The sequence below is a fragment of the Rhyacophila brunnea genome, unplaced genomic scaffold (genome assembly GCF_057557595.1).
Source record: "Rhyacophila brunnea isolate RB1 unplaced genomic scaffold, BYU_Rbru_1.0 scaffold_1, whole genome shotgun sequence".
Taxonomy (NCBI): domain Eukaryota; kingdom Metazoa; phylum Arthropoda; class Insecta; order Trichoptera; family Rhyacophilidae; genus Rhyacophila; species Rhyacophila brunnea.
Window position 1 is genome coordinate 34,799,076 of NW_028232751.1, and position 16,374 is coordinate 34,815,449.

General features: G+C 32.5%; 1 protein-coding gene across 1 annotated transcript; it reads right to left on the minus strand.

Annotated features, from left to right (window-relative positions):
- Positions 1-2,700: 2,700 nt before the first annotated feature.
- On the minus strand, positions 2,701-15,636 carry LOC147079712 (mitochondrial inner membrane m-AAA protease component paraplegin-like). Its single transcript, XM_085943485.1, has 13 exons — positions 15,210-15,636; positions 14,900-15,067; positions 14,584-14,742; positions 13,859-13,996; positions 13,692-13,785; positions 13,092-13,225; positions 12,524-12,688; positions 12,275-12,426; positions 8,980-9,362; positions 8,090-8,206; positions 6,050-6,252; positions 5,173-5,481; positions 2,701-3,068 (listed from the first exon to the last, which is right to left on the minus strand). The coding sequence occupies exons 1-13, from the start codon at positions 15,408-15,410 to the stop codon at positions 2,865-2,867; spliced, it is 2,427 nt and encodes an 808-aa protein (XP_085799611.1). The 5' UTR covers positions 15,411-15,636; the 3' UTR covers positions 2,701-2,864.
- Positions 15,637-16,374: the final 738 nt, after the last annotated feature.

A 16,374-nucleotide genomic window follows, 5' to 3' on the forward strand; every position in this document is an offset into this window, starting at 1 on the left:
CTCATAAATGCATCATTTTATTTGCCGCCAGCCGTCTGTCATACATACATTCACTATTGATGTCAAAAGCATTGACATTTTGTAATATCAAACACAGTGTGCAGGTGAGTTTTTTCCCTCTCCTGTAAAGTTGTTATTTTGACCCGAGGTCTCATTTCTTAACCCTCTATATATAATTTTTACATATATTTTCATATTGTACTTATATTTAAGTATTTGCTATGGTTGCACACAACATGAATGTAAAAAAGAGTTAATAATTCATTTATTATAAAGTTTTTGCCTATAACTCTTTCAACTTTTTAAATTAACCCACATTGAGTAATATCAGAGATTTATATTTGATGATATGTGTACATTGATTGTATTATACTATTATTAAATGGTTTATTTCTATTAGAATGTAATTCTTTAAAAAATGTAAATTATTCCCATTGTAATTAATATTAAGACATTTAATTATCTTACAAGAAAATATATAAATGAGTTAATTTAATAGTGTTTTTTTTTTATAATGTTCCTACATTTTGTGATTGATAATTCCAAAATATTTTTTGATAAATTGTTGCATGATTGAAGTGGGTAAGTTTATTTGAAAAAAAAATGTGGTACTGTTCGGTTATACAGAATACAGCGGAAAACGCATTTTGAAAATACCCGATATACTGGATTATTTGTTAGTTTGGGTTAGTTTAGGTTAGGTTTGGTTAGGTTAACCTAACAAATAATCCAGTTTATCGGCTATTTTCAAAATGTGCTTTCCGCTGTATTCCGTATAACCGAACAGTACCAAAAATGTTAGTTCAATTAGTACTTGTCTGGTTGTGTGTGTTATGTTTGTGTAAGACTATAGGTGATATCAAGTTGTTTTACAGCTCACTTCACATGCGTCACATAGGTCAAAATGGAGATTTTATGGTATTTTCAGAGCATAAGCCAGGACATTCCTTAAACGTTGTAGATAATCTATTTATATAATTTTGAAGCCTTATTATCCTTTATATTTATTTGAAACATTTGATGATTGCATAAAGTATTTTTATTACATAAAATAGTATTCTATTAACCCTTTCCACGCGAGCCATTTTCGCGGGAATTTATTTTCAGTCAACCGATCTGTTTAAACGGTCACTACAGCTAAAACAGATCGATTTTAAAATTAAAAAATAGATTACTAGATAAACTATATATCAGTTATTCCAAATACACCAAGAAATAAACTATATTCGTGACATTCTCACTAAAATAAATCGAAGAAAATGAAGACGCTAAAAAATATCCAAGATTTGGCCGCACGGTCATTATGGCAGCCGTCCAATGTAACATACACAATTTTTAACACATACTAGCGAGCGCCCCGCTGCGTTTGTATTTGTAAAACACAGGGCTGAGTACATGCTGCCAGAGTTGGTTACGGTCTATGACAGATATATTACTAAATCACAATCACACTTGTGGAATGAGTGGGTTATCGGTTATCGCACTTAGTAAGTCGTAAACTCAAATTTTATTACCGCTTCAAATTATGAATCTATATTTATTTTCATCGCCATAAAATAATGTTCGTTATCGTGACACTTACTCATTAGGATGTTTTGGAGAATAAAACAGTAAAAATAATTACCCCACTGCTAAAATACTATTATACTATAATTTATGAGGCGCCGTCGGCTTTTTCATTGTACAAAGGGCTTGTCGAAAGATCGCCAGGCAAAATACGAGCGTGAAAACAGAGCTAACACAGTTTCGTGGCACATCAAAAATAAAAATTATTACCCATTATAATAATGTAAATATCAAATATGGGAACAATGAACAAAGCCATACAAATTTACTGGAGAGCTGTGCGTTGATAAAATATTTTCCAGCATAATTTCTTCGATAATATTATGTGGTAGTGACATTTTGGCGGGTGAAATAATTATTTCACATATATTTATAATGACAAAAAATACTAAAAACAAATCGTCAAAAAGTTTCTATCGAGATCACAAATCACTAAGAAAAAATACATAACACTAACGTAATCGTAATAATTAATTAAAAGGTAAATAAAAATAATATCGATGCACACTTTTCGATGCATGAGCCATGTTTTGTTTTGATAACCCTGGTGACGCATCGAGTACACCCGTCTTCGCAATGGCGCGCGATTCAAATGACTGAATAACGAGTGTTCTTTTCAAAGATATATTTCCTTGTGTTTTACTTGACATTTTTATGATCTGTTGCCTGATATGTCTTCCTAAAGGTTTGAACTAATTTTTAAAGCATATTATCCACAAGTGTCTCTTCTAGTTTGGTCGAAAATACGAGATACAAGTCTATGGCATGTTTACATGCCATACGCAGTGTAAGGGTTAAACCTCTCGATGTAATGTTTTAGAATATAGTCATATTTCAGTACATCAATGTGCAGTGGTGACCTAAAAAACCGAAGTCTAGTCAATAATATATCACAGCTACTAGTAACAAGTTAATGTGAAAATAAATGTAATAAGTGATACCATGAAAAGGCACCTTTATTTGAGCATACATACGCATAATATAGTCCATTCAGGATTGTGTTACTTTTTCCACGAGATCATTATCTGATCCATTTGTTGCGCGCACCACCTTGCAGACATGTTTCCGTTCACATTTTCTATTAGCAACGTACAATTTTTTTAGGGGTCGGGTGTGAAAGATTTACACATCAAAACAATAAACACATTTTAAAATTAGTTTAATTTTGTTTAGCAGTTTTTCTTCTATAATAATAAGGTCTTTCTAGATAACTAAGGCATGATTTAATACTCAGTATTTATATAGATTTGAATATGTTTTACAATAGTAGGGATGCTTAAATAAATACAGAAAATAAGTTATTTCGAATTATCACTATTGCCCTCAGGTTGACTGGAATTATTTGAAGTTGGAGTTTCTTCAATTTTTATCTCCAATTTTCCTATGGACATTTCAAAGTCAACTGGTTCTATTAGTTTCTTCTTCCCATGGGGAGGGGGTCCAATCAATCTCTCTACATCAGCGTAGTTCAATGTTTCTTTAGCCAAGAGTGTATCTGCCAACTGAAAACAGATTATTATTTGGAGGATTAGAATCAGTCAGTATGTATATAAGTTTATAAACTGAGAAAGATTTTCAAGAAACCCAGATTGCACTTTCTGTAGTTTCCCTATGAAAATTACTGAATCGTGTTACAGTTTAATGTGCCATTTTCCTATATAACATCTCACAAACCCTTATAATTTTTTTGCAATCCACGTAAATACTAGTAATTGTCATTTGTTATTTGGCATAATTTGTCCTATTTTCATTTTATGAATATCAAAATTTTGTATACATATGTAATTTGAAAACACCTCAGATATATTACCTATTACAAAAAATCTTTTTTAAAAAAATATTGGCGAAGCAAATTACCATATCCAGTGGTTTCAGCAGAGGTAGTCAACCTGGTCCCTACCGCCCACTAGTGGGCGTTCCAGCTTTCATGGTGGGCGGTAGGGGTTTTAAAAACATTTTCATTATGTTTTCATAAAATTCCCCGTGACAATTTAAATTTCAGAAAATATACTAAGTATTTGTATCAGTGCTGTTAATCATATTATGACCAAAGAAAGAAACCGTCTGAATATTTCCGAAAGAGGAGACCTTCGTTTGTTCCTCACAAAAATTGAGCCAGATATCCAGTAATTTCGCAGCATCAGCCTCAGGGATCTCATTAATAATTTAATTAATTAAATGTAATTTCATCAGACTTTACGCTTATATGTATGCGAAGTATAAATTTAATGAAAAGGTAGATTTAACCACAGTAAGTTGTTTTATAAAGATTTCTGGTAAACTTAGCGAAAGTCTGACATAAAGTATTTGGTAAGTACCTAATTATTATTATTTGCTTTAACTTGCTGTAACTCTGCTTTATAAATTTTATGAAGTAAAGTTGCTTCCCTACTTTATCAATCACCACTGTGGAACCGGTGGGCGGTTAGAAAATTTTACTACTAACAGAGATACAAAAGTGGACGGTAGGTTTAAAAAGGTTGACTACTCCTGGGTTAGAGGTTCAAGTCTCATTGGGCATCGTATATCACATATATCTGAGGTGTTTTCAGATTATGTATACAGTCGAGCTCGGTTATTACAATCACGGATATAGCGAGATCTCGGATGTAATGAGGAAACATTCGTTGACATTTTAGTTTATGATTTTCTCTATACATTTATTCACTTTTTCAACAAGCTCCTTATCGGATATACCTAGCTAAAATATCGACAAAATTTTTCTTAAAACTAATGTGTGGATCGTTTAAAAACATTTCGACCCTAAGCAATAAAATCCGACGGACAGGATACCGCCGGGTTCGGATTGCGTTTATGACACTAGTTGAGTGTCTAAGTACCTACCTAATTTGTGTTTTCGTCGACAAGATTTGAAAAAAAAATCCAAGGTTTGTGAAGTAAGTAGGTACCTACCAGCGTTCATTACAATAAACAACTTCTTTTGTAGTTTATGAATACCATGGTTGTTTCGGGTAAACTTCTAATTGTATATTTTTGTTTGAATTGCCACTTTTTGTGACCGCTCATTTAAAAATACTTTTTCTCTGATATAACGAGTTATATCGAACAAATTCAGTCAGTCCCATCTTCCTCGTAATAACCAAGTTCGACTGTGTTCAATATATAGAAAGATAGAATGTTACATTCTCAAATCTTGTAAATTATTCGTTGATTAAAAGAAATGGTTCAATAAATCAAAATTTTATTTTAAATGAAAATTAAATAATTTTAAATCACTTCTGAAAAAAAAATGTTTTGGATTTACGAGGTTTTAAAAATTGACTGATGATATGTAAAATGAATTATTGTTTCATGACATTTATGAATGTAACATTCCTCACCGTAAATAATTTGGAAAATCTCAGAAGCATACATATTACAAAAAATTATATCCTTTGTAAACGGAATTTAAAAACACTGGATGCATATTGACACCTCTCAAAGAGTCACAGACGTCTCCATCAGACAATCGAAACATCAACCTAAGGCCAAGTAATCAACCAGACGACGAGTACTTGTCATCATAGCATACTTATTTTCAGCTGCCTTAAATAGGTGTGTTTTTGGGGTGGTACCAAATTATATTATGGAAAATATTAAACTTACCATTTCCAATTTATCCCTATTGTCCTTCAGAACTTTTTCTGTGTGAAAATATGCTTTGGATACAATATTTCTGGCTTCAAGATCGATAAGATTTTTTAAAGTTTTGCTGTAAGGTGATCTTCCACTTTCATTGTTTTCTTCAGCAAATGACATAAGTCCCACTTTTTCACACATTCCAAACTGTCGCACCTGCGCATATGCCATTTTTGTAACTTTGTCAAGATCGTTTTGTGCACCAGTAGTAATTCGGTTGAAAGTCAAGGCTTCGGCCGCCCTCCCTCCTAGAGCCATGCACATTCTATCAAAGAGCTGAAAATGATTAAATTATTAATTAAAGTACATTACGTTATGACATTCTTTCTACTTTAAAAAATCTCTATTTTATTTTATACTAGAATAAAAGGATTTAGATAATCCGTCAATGAGTTTCTGTGTAGGATGCAGAGTCTGGTTTTAAAGTTTTTTCAATTGTATTGACAAATTAGAACAATATGCCCATTTTTATTAGGTGGTACTTAAACCTTTTTTCAATAAATATGGATAATATATTCAATATAATATAAGTTTTGAAATATTTTTCTCGTATGAATTTAGTAAGTTTTTGAAGTTATTTTCACAGCACTGTATGTAGTGTAAAGAAGAGAGGTGGGGGCGAATTGTAGTTCAGTAGCTCACCGTCAAGATATCTATAGCAATGATATAATGATAGATGATGTTTTAGGTAGATTCTCATAGATTTTCCAAAATATTTCAAGGATTCCTCCAATTAAAAAATGTTGGCGATTATGTATGTTTTAGTGAGTTGTAAAAATATAATATTTAATAGACACGAACCAAAAAAGAAAAATAATAAATATCTACAATGCAATAATTATACCTCTTCTTTGCTGTATAGTTTTTGATCTGTGGGTGTATATTGTGCAAATCCCAAAGCCAGGCTGGTTCGAGGTACAATAGTGACTTTAAGCAAGGCATCCGTGTGTTCTAAAAGCCACCCAACAAGAGCATGGCCGGATTCATGAAAAGCCACTATCTTTTTTTCTTCCTGGGACATTGCATGGTTGCGTTTCTCCGTTCCTCCTGAATAGTAAAAAATACAACTTCAGTGAGTTAATTTCATATAAACTACTTATCTTGTACTAATAAATTCTAATTTGTTATTTGGCATTTGTTTTTTTAGAAATCAAGTCATTTCCTTTAAGGGCCCACATGCTCACCGTAGGTCAAAATGGAGCTTTTATGGTATTTTCAGAGCATAACCCTGGACATTCCTTAAACGTTGTAGATAATCTATTTATATAATTTTGAAGCCTTATTATCCTTTATATTTATTTTAAACATTTGATGACTGTATAAAGTATTTTTATTACATAAAATAGTATTCTTTTAAGCCTCTCGCTCTAATGTCTTAGAATATAGTCATATTTCAGTACGTCCGTGTGCATTGGTGTTAAGATTTTTTAGATTCATTAATTTTTAAACGCATTTACAAAACCATTAGTAAAATTAGTATTGTAATATGGTGACATATTTACGATAAAAATTATATTTTATAATCTTTGTGATCCAAAATTTGATAAGAATTAGGCATTTTATTATTCAAAAAATGGGCACGATTAACACATTTGAAGATAATTCTAAAGATACTGATTATAAACTATGTCTTTGACCATTCAAATGTGATAAATATCCTACGAATAATGATTGCTTTATAATAATTATTGACCTAAGAATAAGGTTGTATTTTTTTTGTAATACGCCATTTCTATTGGCATTTCTCAGTGGTTAAGCTACAACATACGGCCGCAGCCATAAATTGACAAAAGGCAAATGAAGTAGGGAGTAAGATCATGGTAATGCGCGTAAAATACCATAAAAGCTCCATTTTCACCTACGCTGAGCAAGTGGGCCGTTAACAAGTTATTATTTTGTAAATGGAGAAAACTCAACTCAACTCAACACAAAATCTTTGATGAGTATGCTATATGGTATGTTATTGATTGTGGAAGAATTAACATGAGGTCTATTTAAAAAAATAGAATGAAATCATTAGAAATAATTGAGCGTAGTTATGCACAAAGCAGCCAAGCCACAATTTTGAAAAAAATGAGTTATTGTGATTTCCATAATCTCACACGTTTGTTTTACGTTCTGCACAAATCAGCCAAGCTGCTGTCATACAAACATCTCATATAAATGCGTTTTAAAGATTTTGCAAATCGCAGAATATGACATTTTCGATTTGCATAAAGCAACCAAGCTGCTGTCATACAAAAATGTCATATAAATGCGTTCTAAAAATATGCAATATTCGTTCTGCAAAAAGCAGCCAAATGATAATATTATGTACTTACGTAATTTTTTAAAATTGTGACTGTAAGGTGTGTTTTTCTACATTCAAATAATAAACATTATTTTCTCAATTACATTATATGTTTTTCATTTTATTATATATAATATAATATACAGATTTTTCATATAAAAAATAGTGCCAGGCAGCTAAATATTGATGTATAATTTACAAGGTTTTCGAATTATTTTCAGAATTTTGAAATTCCCATAATAATTTAGTAACTTAGAAGGCTATTTTTAAAGAAAATATTAAAAATAAAGACTTTTCTTACAAAAATAAGAGATGGCTGCATTCTGCAGAATGCACATTCTAAAAAAATCATTTTACTCAAAACACCTGGACTGCTAAAACACCAAAATTTCATAGATTATATGCTTTTATCTCTTCAAAAGTTATACAAAATCATACATATATATAATAACTATCATTCAAAAAGTATACACAGTATACAGAGGCTTTGCTGATTTAAAGAAACACAATTTCCATAAAAGTGCTTCTATCTCTGTTTGAGGTTTGTGTGGCTCGGCTGCTTTGTGCATAACTACGCTCAATTAGTATACATACCAACAAGTCTTTCAACGGCATATTCTAAGTCAGCACCGTTTACTGTCGTCTGACCTAATCTAGCAGCGTGTAAAGCTGCTTCGTTACATACATTAGCTATATCTGCTCCACTGAAACCTAAAAATCAATACACTCTTTTACATTCTACAATAACACATACAGGCTCAGATTGTGGATCAGATATCCTGGTAATTGTAGTTTTGTAAAACTTAAATTCAAAAATATACACCAATTTATACTATCTTGAAATACCATTAATCTGTAATAGATCTGAGAGTTTAGTGCTCAGATACGAGAGGAAAATGTTAATATCTTACTATATAATGTTAGATAACAATTAAGTTAAATCTATACTACATATTATATTGACAAAAGAAAATTTGGAATAGTGATATAACCATGGACATCTCGTGTACCAAAATACGGTATTTTGAATTTTAAAACAATGAAAGATGCAATGCCACCTGGACCCTTAAAAGACAAGGTCACTAACCTGAAGGCGACATAAACGAACGCGAGCTGTATCATAAAGCATACTGAAACACTGCATTAGTGGATGGATCAGCGATAAGGTGTTTACTATAGATCGACGACTATAGCTTGAGATGCAGTAGCTTGGAGAACTAATAGCTCTCAATACACCGGCAATATTCACATTGCGACACTAGTGCCTAGGCTAATCTAAAATTATAGTTGTCTATCTCTATGGTGTAGTGGCGAAAGATCTGACATAAATAGTACACTGCATAAACTTTGTCAATCATACTTATTTGTTTTTTATTAAACTAAGAATACAATTTGTCGATGGAGTTGATTAATTTTTTGTGTCGAACCTCCATAACCTACCTCCACTCTTCGCCACTGCTTTTGGTAATAAGGATTTTGATTACCTGGACTCAAATAAGACATTCTTTTTGAATAGAATGGTGGAAGATGTTCTAAAACAATGCCCTTCAGATGCCGCTCAAAAATCTGTTGCCGTTCTTCTAATGTTGGCAAATCGATGAGAATGTGACGGTCAAACCTCCCAGGCCGAAGCAAAGCTTTGTCGAGAACATCAGCTCTGTTTGTAGAAGCGAGCATGATGACGCCTTCTTTCGAGGCCATGCCATCCATTTCCACTAGTAACTGATTAAGTGTCTGTTCGCCTTCTCCACTCGTTCCAGCAGTTCCTCCTCCACCCGATATGCCCAGTCTTTGTTTACCAATGGCGTCTATTTCATCAATATATACTATACATGGTGACCTTTTACCAGCTTCCTTAAATAAATCCCTATAGTAAAAACATAAAAGATTAGCCAAAATAAACAAATACCTTTAGTTTAGTAAATAAGTCCTTTTTAGGTTTTAATTATTTAATATCGTCTTTATTTAGTTAGACTATCCCAACTGTTTTTTTAGTTGTTTGGTGTTTTAATTATTGAAGAAAATAATGTCACTTGACATAGTCTGTTCTGTTGGAACACAACGTGTATATTATAATTCAATGCTTTTACGAAAAATTACTTAAATCTAGCACTAGACTGCGAAATCTTTAACGTGAGACCTGGCGGCGGCGCTCGTGTCTATCTATCTTGTCTATGGTTTTCGATTTCGAAGTATTGAAAGTACTGAAACGCGAGAGGAGGGGATGTAGTTCTCCAAGCCGCCGCCTATCACCGTAAAGATTTTGCACTATATGATATAATATTATATGCATAAATGCAATATTTTAAATTTCAATTATTAAAGTGTAAACTGAACACTTTAAAAAATCATCAATTTTAGTAACAATGCATATAAAAGAAATTTCATAGTTAGAATTTAAATATGTACATGGGTTCTCCATGTTTTGTAAGTTAAGTTTTGTTCTTTTCTGAATTATCATAATATATAGAAACATCTTGAGTTAAAATATCTCTCAAAATCTTATTTAACAAGAAGATCAGTACTTATATTCCTTATACCAAATGAATGCATGAGCTTTTCGCTGCTACAAAGTTTTTCAAAATTCCAGCGAGAAATGCTATGTTTTATAATTTTAGTTTATATAAAAATATGGTATTATATTTAAACACCCTACCTTTCTTATTGATTGTGGGACATCGGATTATTATTTTAACACCAAGCGTGCGGGAGACTGATAACAACTTCCTGTAGGTTGAATTGAATAGAGGATTGCCGATTGTGGGTAGTTAGTAAGTAGTAGGTATCTAACGGGTGTTTTTTTAGAGGTTTGTTTTTCAAATTGGCAACACTTTTTCCAGCGACAGCCAATTTGACAGCTGACAGTTGGTTTGCCATTTTACCATGAATAAACGTACGCCAGAACAATGGTTGCAAATTGTGCGAATCTCTTTCGAAAATTGTGGTTCAGTTAGCGAAACATACCGTGCACTACGTTCATTGCACGGTCGACATAATTTCCATCATGAGGCTCATTTTTGGTTGAATACCTACGTCAATAAGCAAAATTGCTGCATTTGGAGTGAAGAAAATCCACAAGCCATTATTAAGATGCCGTTATATCCAGAAAAAGTCACTGTTTGGTGTGCTTTATGGGTTGATGGAATTATCGGTCCATATTTCTTCAAAAATGATGCCGGTCACAATGTTACAGTCAATGGAGGGCGCTATAGATCCATGATTACTAACTTTTTCATTCCCCAATTGAATGGCAATAATGTGGAAGAGCTGTGGTTTCAACAAGATGGCGCAAAATGCCACAATTAATTTATTGAAGAAAACATTCGATGAACGCATAATTTCGCGTTATGGATCTGTGAATTGGCCTCAAAGATCGTGTGATTTCACACCTTTAGTTTATTTTCTGTGGGGAGATATGTGAAGTCGTTAGTCTACGCCAGTCTTTCTCAAAGTGGGCGATAACGCCCCCTTGTGGTCTGCTGGAGGCTTTCAGGGGGGGCAGTAGAAGGCTCAAAGAAAATTAGGAGGCTTTAAAGAAATCTAGAGGTGCGACGGCAGACAAATTCTATCTTAAAATATATCCAGATTATATCAAATAATATTTCTGATAGCATTCCCATCGTCGTATTTGTGTGAACGTGGATGTAGTGCTGTAGCAACGTTGTTAACTAAAAAGATAAATCGGTTGCAAGTTACTGAACGCGGCGACTTCCGGCTGTTTTTAAGTGGATTCGAGCCTGATATTCACAAACTCGTCGAAATGCACCAGATTCATTCTTCACATTAGATAAGTTTTAAATTTAAAGCCTTCTCTTAATGTTAATGAAAATACTTATAAATATGATTAAGTATGAGTTTTATTTCCTCTCATTGAAACATTCTATGATCTCAGAGATAGGATATGGGTCACACCCTATCTATCGTATCTATATAAAAATTCATGTTTAAAAATTATATTTGCAATAACTGTTTTTAACATATGCAGATAGTAATGTAAAAAGGTAAGTTAAAAAATATGGGAGGCACTAGATTTTTTTTAAATCTCAAAGTGGGCGGTGGTCGAAATAAGTTTGAGAATCTATGGTCTACACTGAAAAACCAGAGATGATACACGACTTGGAAGCCAAAATTCGCCGCGTTATTGCCGATATACGGCCCCAGCTGCTCGAAAAAGTTTGGAATTGGACTTCCAGATTGCGTTTTCTTCGAGCCAGCCGCGTCCATATGCCCGAAATAATATTTAAACACTAATGGCATAAAATTATTTATTATTATTTAATTTTATTATTTCGAATAAAGGCAATAACATGTCCATTACCACAATTTTGATGTGTTTTATTTCATTTCAAAGTTCTACACCTCTAAAAAAACACCCAATACATTCCCTGTTCGATCTGATTCGATAATTGCCAATAACCTCAGATTATTTATAATTGATTAGGATTTTTTTTTATGTTTTGATTGTATTATAATAATTATTCAGAATACGATACAATAACAATAGGTAGGTTTAAAACGACGTAGGTTTATCATGGATTTCCTGTTTTATAAATACCTAACCTTTATTTCCAATAAATAGTCCACAAAAGTGATAAAAAAAGGTAATTAAATTTTCAAAGCAAACATAATAAAAACTGGTTTGATAATAGTGCAGTACGAAGTTCTCAAAATAATTTTCCATTCTAAGCATTGTGACGTCAACAATGATCATGGTTAGCATTTCTCGCTGGTATTATGGGTAACAATATATCGTAGTTTAGCATTCAAAGGGTTTAATACCGAACTCGAGCGGCGCCTAGTCCTCCAATCATTTCGATGAATTCAGAGCCATTCATTGATAAAAATGGGACATTAGCTTCTGTCGCTACAGCCTTCGCTAATAATGTCTTTCCACATCCTGGGGGTCCCAATAGTAAAGCGCCTTTGGGAACCTAATTGAATCCAGAAATGAAAAAATATTAAATTTTAAATTAAGAAACACAAAATATTACAAAAGGTATTGCGAAATTAAAATAATGGGAAATATACCTTTGCTCCAAGGCTCTTGTAATATTGAGGACGTTTTAAATAATCAACAAATTCGATGACTTCTATTTTGGCCTCCTTTAAGCCTGCTACATCATCAAATTTCACTCCCTTCCCTGGTCCTAATAAGGGATCAATTAGTGTAAATTTTGCACGACCCATTTGAGTCTGAAATTAAAATAAAACTTTTATTAATTATTATTTACATAATTCTAAAGCTAAACAGTGAGAGATACATGTTGTGGAAAATGCGTTGATTATAATTGTTTAAAATTTTTTCAATTTTAAAATATCAATAACAATAAAGGAACGCAAAGCACACAATGGCAATAAATAGCAATAAGCGCAAAGTAAATAGTTTTATAGATAATAACAAGATAGAAAATAATATTATGCAGTGTAATATAAAAAAGGCTTTAATTAAAAATTCGTACAGGAAAAATATGGTGAAAATAAAGTAAAGAATTGGTTTCTCAACAGAAAACGAATAGGATACTGGAAAATGGAATGGAGGGATGTGCTAATTCACTTTATTGGGAAGGGACAACATATTAAAAAATAATGTTCATACAAACGAATCAAGATTGATGGGTGATTTAAATCCTTTGCTCTTTGAAAGTAGTGAAGCAATCAAGCCAATAACCAAAAGAGTGATGAGAACTTTGCCCGCAGTATCACCACCTCTTTCATAGACAACAGGAACACCTAAAATACATCGCAATTGCTTAAATTCTTCGATTGTGTCTATTGATTACATACAGATATTCAATGTGACACTAATGTAATCAGATCACAGAAAAGCCAATAAAAATTGCATTCCAATCGTACACAGACATGATTTAATCCTTTAATCCATAGTCAAAATATCAAGATATTAAAACAACTGTCAAACATTTATACTAGCTTTTACGTCATTGACCAAAAATATGCTATTAGACGAAGAAACACTACTATTTCACCTTTTACACGTCAATATAAACATTATTTCGCTCATTGGCCATTTCCGCGCGAGACTACTTTGCAGATAGTAAGGTTAAAATTACCGCAAGTGTAATACGTGTTGCAGTCGCGCAGTGTTTACGTATGAGGCTGCTAAGGGTTAAGTGTTTGTTTAACAATAATATTATTGATAGAATGCAGTAAAAATCAGATAATAAAACCAAAGTCTTACCTTCTTTAACTCCTAATAACTCTTCAGCTTCTCGTAATTTATCTTCAAATCTGTGCATATCAACTATATTCATGTGATACAAGCGGTGGTCTACCTAAAAAGAAAATAAAAAAATCATTGGTTTTATTTAAAATATATTTAGTACAATTATATCAAAAAATACATACCTTTTTTCCTTTGATTACCGCTCCTTCATGCAGTACAATAGTAACAATATTTAAATCTGGTCTCACTATCAATTCTTCTACTTCACCTCGAACTAACATTTGGTAAAGGAATTCATTCCAAGATACATAACGTGCCATCTGTAAAAAAATTAAATACTTATTAGAGAATTAGGAAATTTACTATAATAAAATGGAAAATAAGTAAAAAATAATTACAAGATAAAAAGAACTTTTTATATACTTAACACGTTTTTAAATTTTCTGTTGAATCATATAAACTTGACAATTCTATGTATTAATAAAAACTTTTTATTGTACTTGATAGAAATACTGAATACATATTATTATAGAATACTGAAATGTCATTTTGACATTTCATCTTGATTTCCATAGTAACGCATGTATATATTAATAATTTAGTTGCTAGCACCCCCTAAGCAACCAACAATGATAACTTTCCATACAAAACAGAATTAACTGAAAATGAATTCAATTCTACTTAAAAATGACTAAAAGTATTAAAAGAATGCATTGTCTTCGTGTTCTGTTATAATCTAAAAGTTTCAAATGTCTAGCTAATCGGGAAGTTAGTTAAAAATCTTCAATCGTCCAATACAAATCTTGGACAAACAAGAAAAAAAATGTACTGGACACACAAGAAAAAAATCTGTACTGGACAAACAAGAATACGAGCTAATAAAAACGTGGTTAAAATTTTGTATAACCTCTGGCTGGACATTACTAGGGAACAGAAGAGATAGTACAGCGATCACAATATATCCTGTAAGCATCCAAATGAAAGCTTTGGCGAGCAGTGGAGGTACTTTGTTATCGTCATCATCCTTTTTGGGTGGGTCAACACGATCTCGACCCGAATCTGTTTGCTGTAATAGAGATCATTCATTAATCATTTATTATTTTTTACGAGAATTAAACTAGGTAGGTACTTATCCTTTTCCACAGATTTATGGTTGGTAATTTATGATTATTTTATAATTTTTATGTATTAGCTATAATATATTAAGTATAATATATATCTACCTTCGGCGATTCCTTCGGTGGACCAAATGGGGGCAATTTTTGGCTGGTACTTGAGGATGTGTGAATATGTCTCCATTGAATATTCATAACGTTATTAGTACCAGTCTTCATAGAGCGATCTATCAACGAACATATAGCCCGAAGCTCTGCATTTAAAATTTTAGTAATCTATAAAATAAAACAATGTTACAAAGATATTATGTCCCAGCTGATGGGTTGGATTTGCGCACTGATAAAATAAACAAATACCTACGTTTAAACGTAAAAAAAAGAATAATAAGCTTTTAATTACACATGTATTTGTATTTACCTTTATGCTCGAATGTTGAAATCCTTTCGAAACTAACAATGGCAAAGATCTTGTAAACCTTGTACTTTCAGGATAAATCGACGTTAAATTGGTGGTTTTGTGTTTGCTGACGATGTTATGAACATCTTTCGATACCGAGGAAAGTATGATACGCGAATCATACTTAATTAACCGATAATTTAGCTTTTTAAACGAAAACATTTTGCAGCGACAAATATTCCATAAATATCACATTAACAATATCGAAAGTTACTGTAATATTTTTTCTTTACGAAAAAACAACACTAGATATAATGTTTGGGAATTGGAATTAAATAGATAATAATAATATTGTTATTATTTCACCATAATAGTATATTTTTCCAAGTCTGTCAAATTTGATAGGTTATGACTAGTTTTGGCAGTGTTCAGTGTTGCCGCGTAAGGCAGAGAATTTTCCTAAGAGCAGTTCTGCCATCTTTTTGTCTTTCTCACAACCTTTATTAAATCAAAATGTAAGACTTTTTATAGTAAAGATTTTTAGTAGGTATATTAATTATCTTATATACTATAGCACTAATAAAAAATCATGTCCGAGGAATCTACTATCAAAGTTGTATAATTAAATATTGTAATTATCTGCCTTAATTGTTTTGTCCAAATTTTAATAATTATTCAAGAATGAAAACTAAACCTAACCTCATCAGGGGTGCGACAACCCGGTGTGGGTCCTGGCCTCCTCCAACAGCTCCCTCCACCTGTCCCTATCCAGTGTGGCCGCTTTCCAATTTGGTAACCCCAGAATACGGCAGTCACTGGCAGCTCCATCTAACCAGCGAATCTTTGGCCTCCCTCTTCTTCTACGTCCTATTGGATTGCTGGACATCACTCTTTGCCGGTTCATTGTCATTCATACGGTGCACATGACCTAGCCATCGCAGTCTCCCAATCTTAATTGATTGAACTGCGCTGCAATCTTCGTATAGCCCGTAGTGCTCAGCATTATATCTTCTCCTCCAATTGGTGCCATCCCTGATCGGTCCATATATAATATGACGGAGAATTTTTATTTCATGTTCAGGGCTCGTTCATTTTGCAAAGTTAATGTCCAGGTTTCCGATGCGTAGGTGAGCACTGGCTTTACAAGCGTCTTGTAAAGAGTGCTTTTAGTTCGGCGAGATAGTAA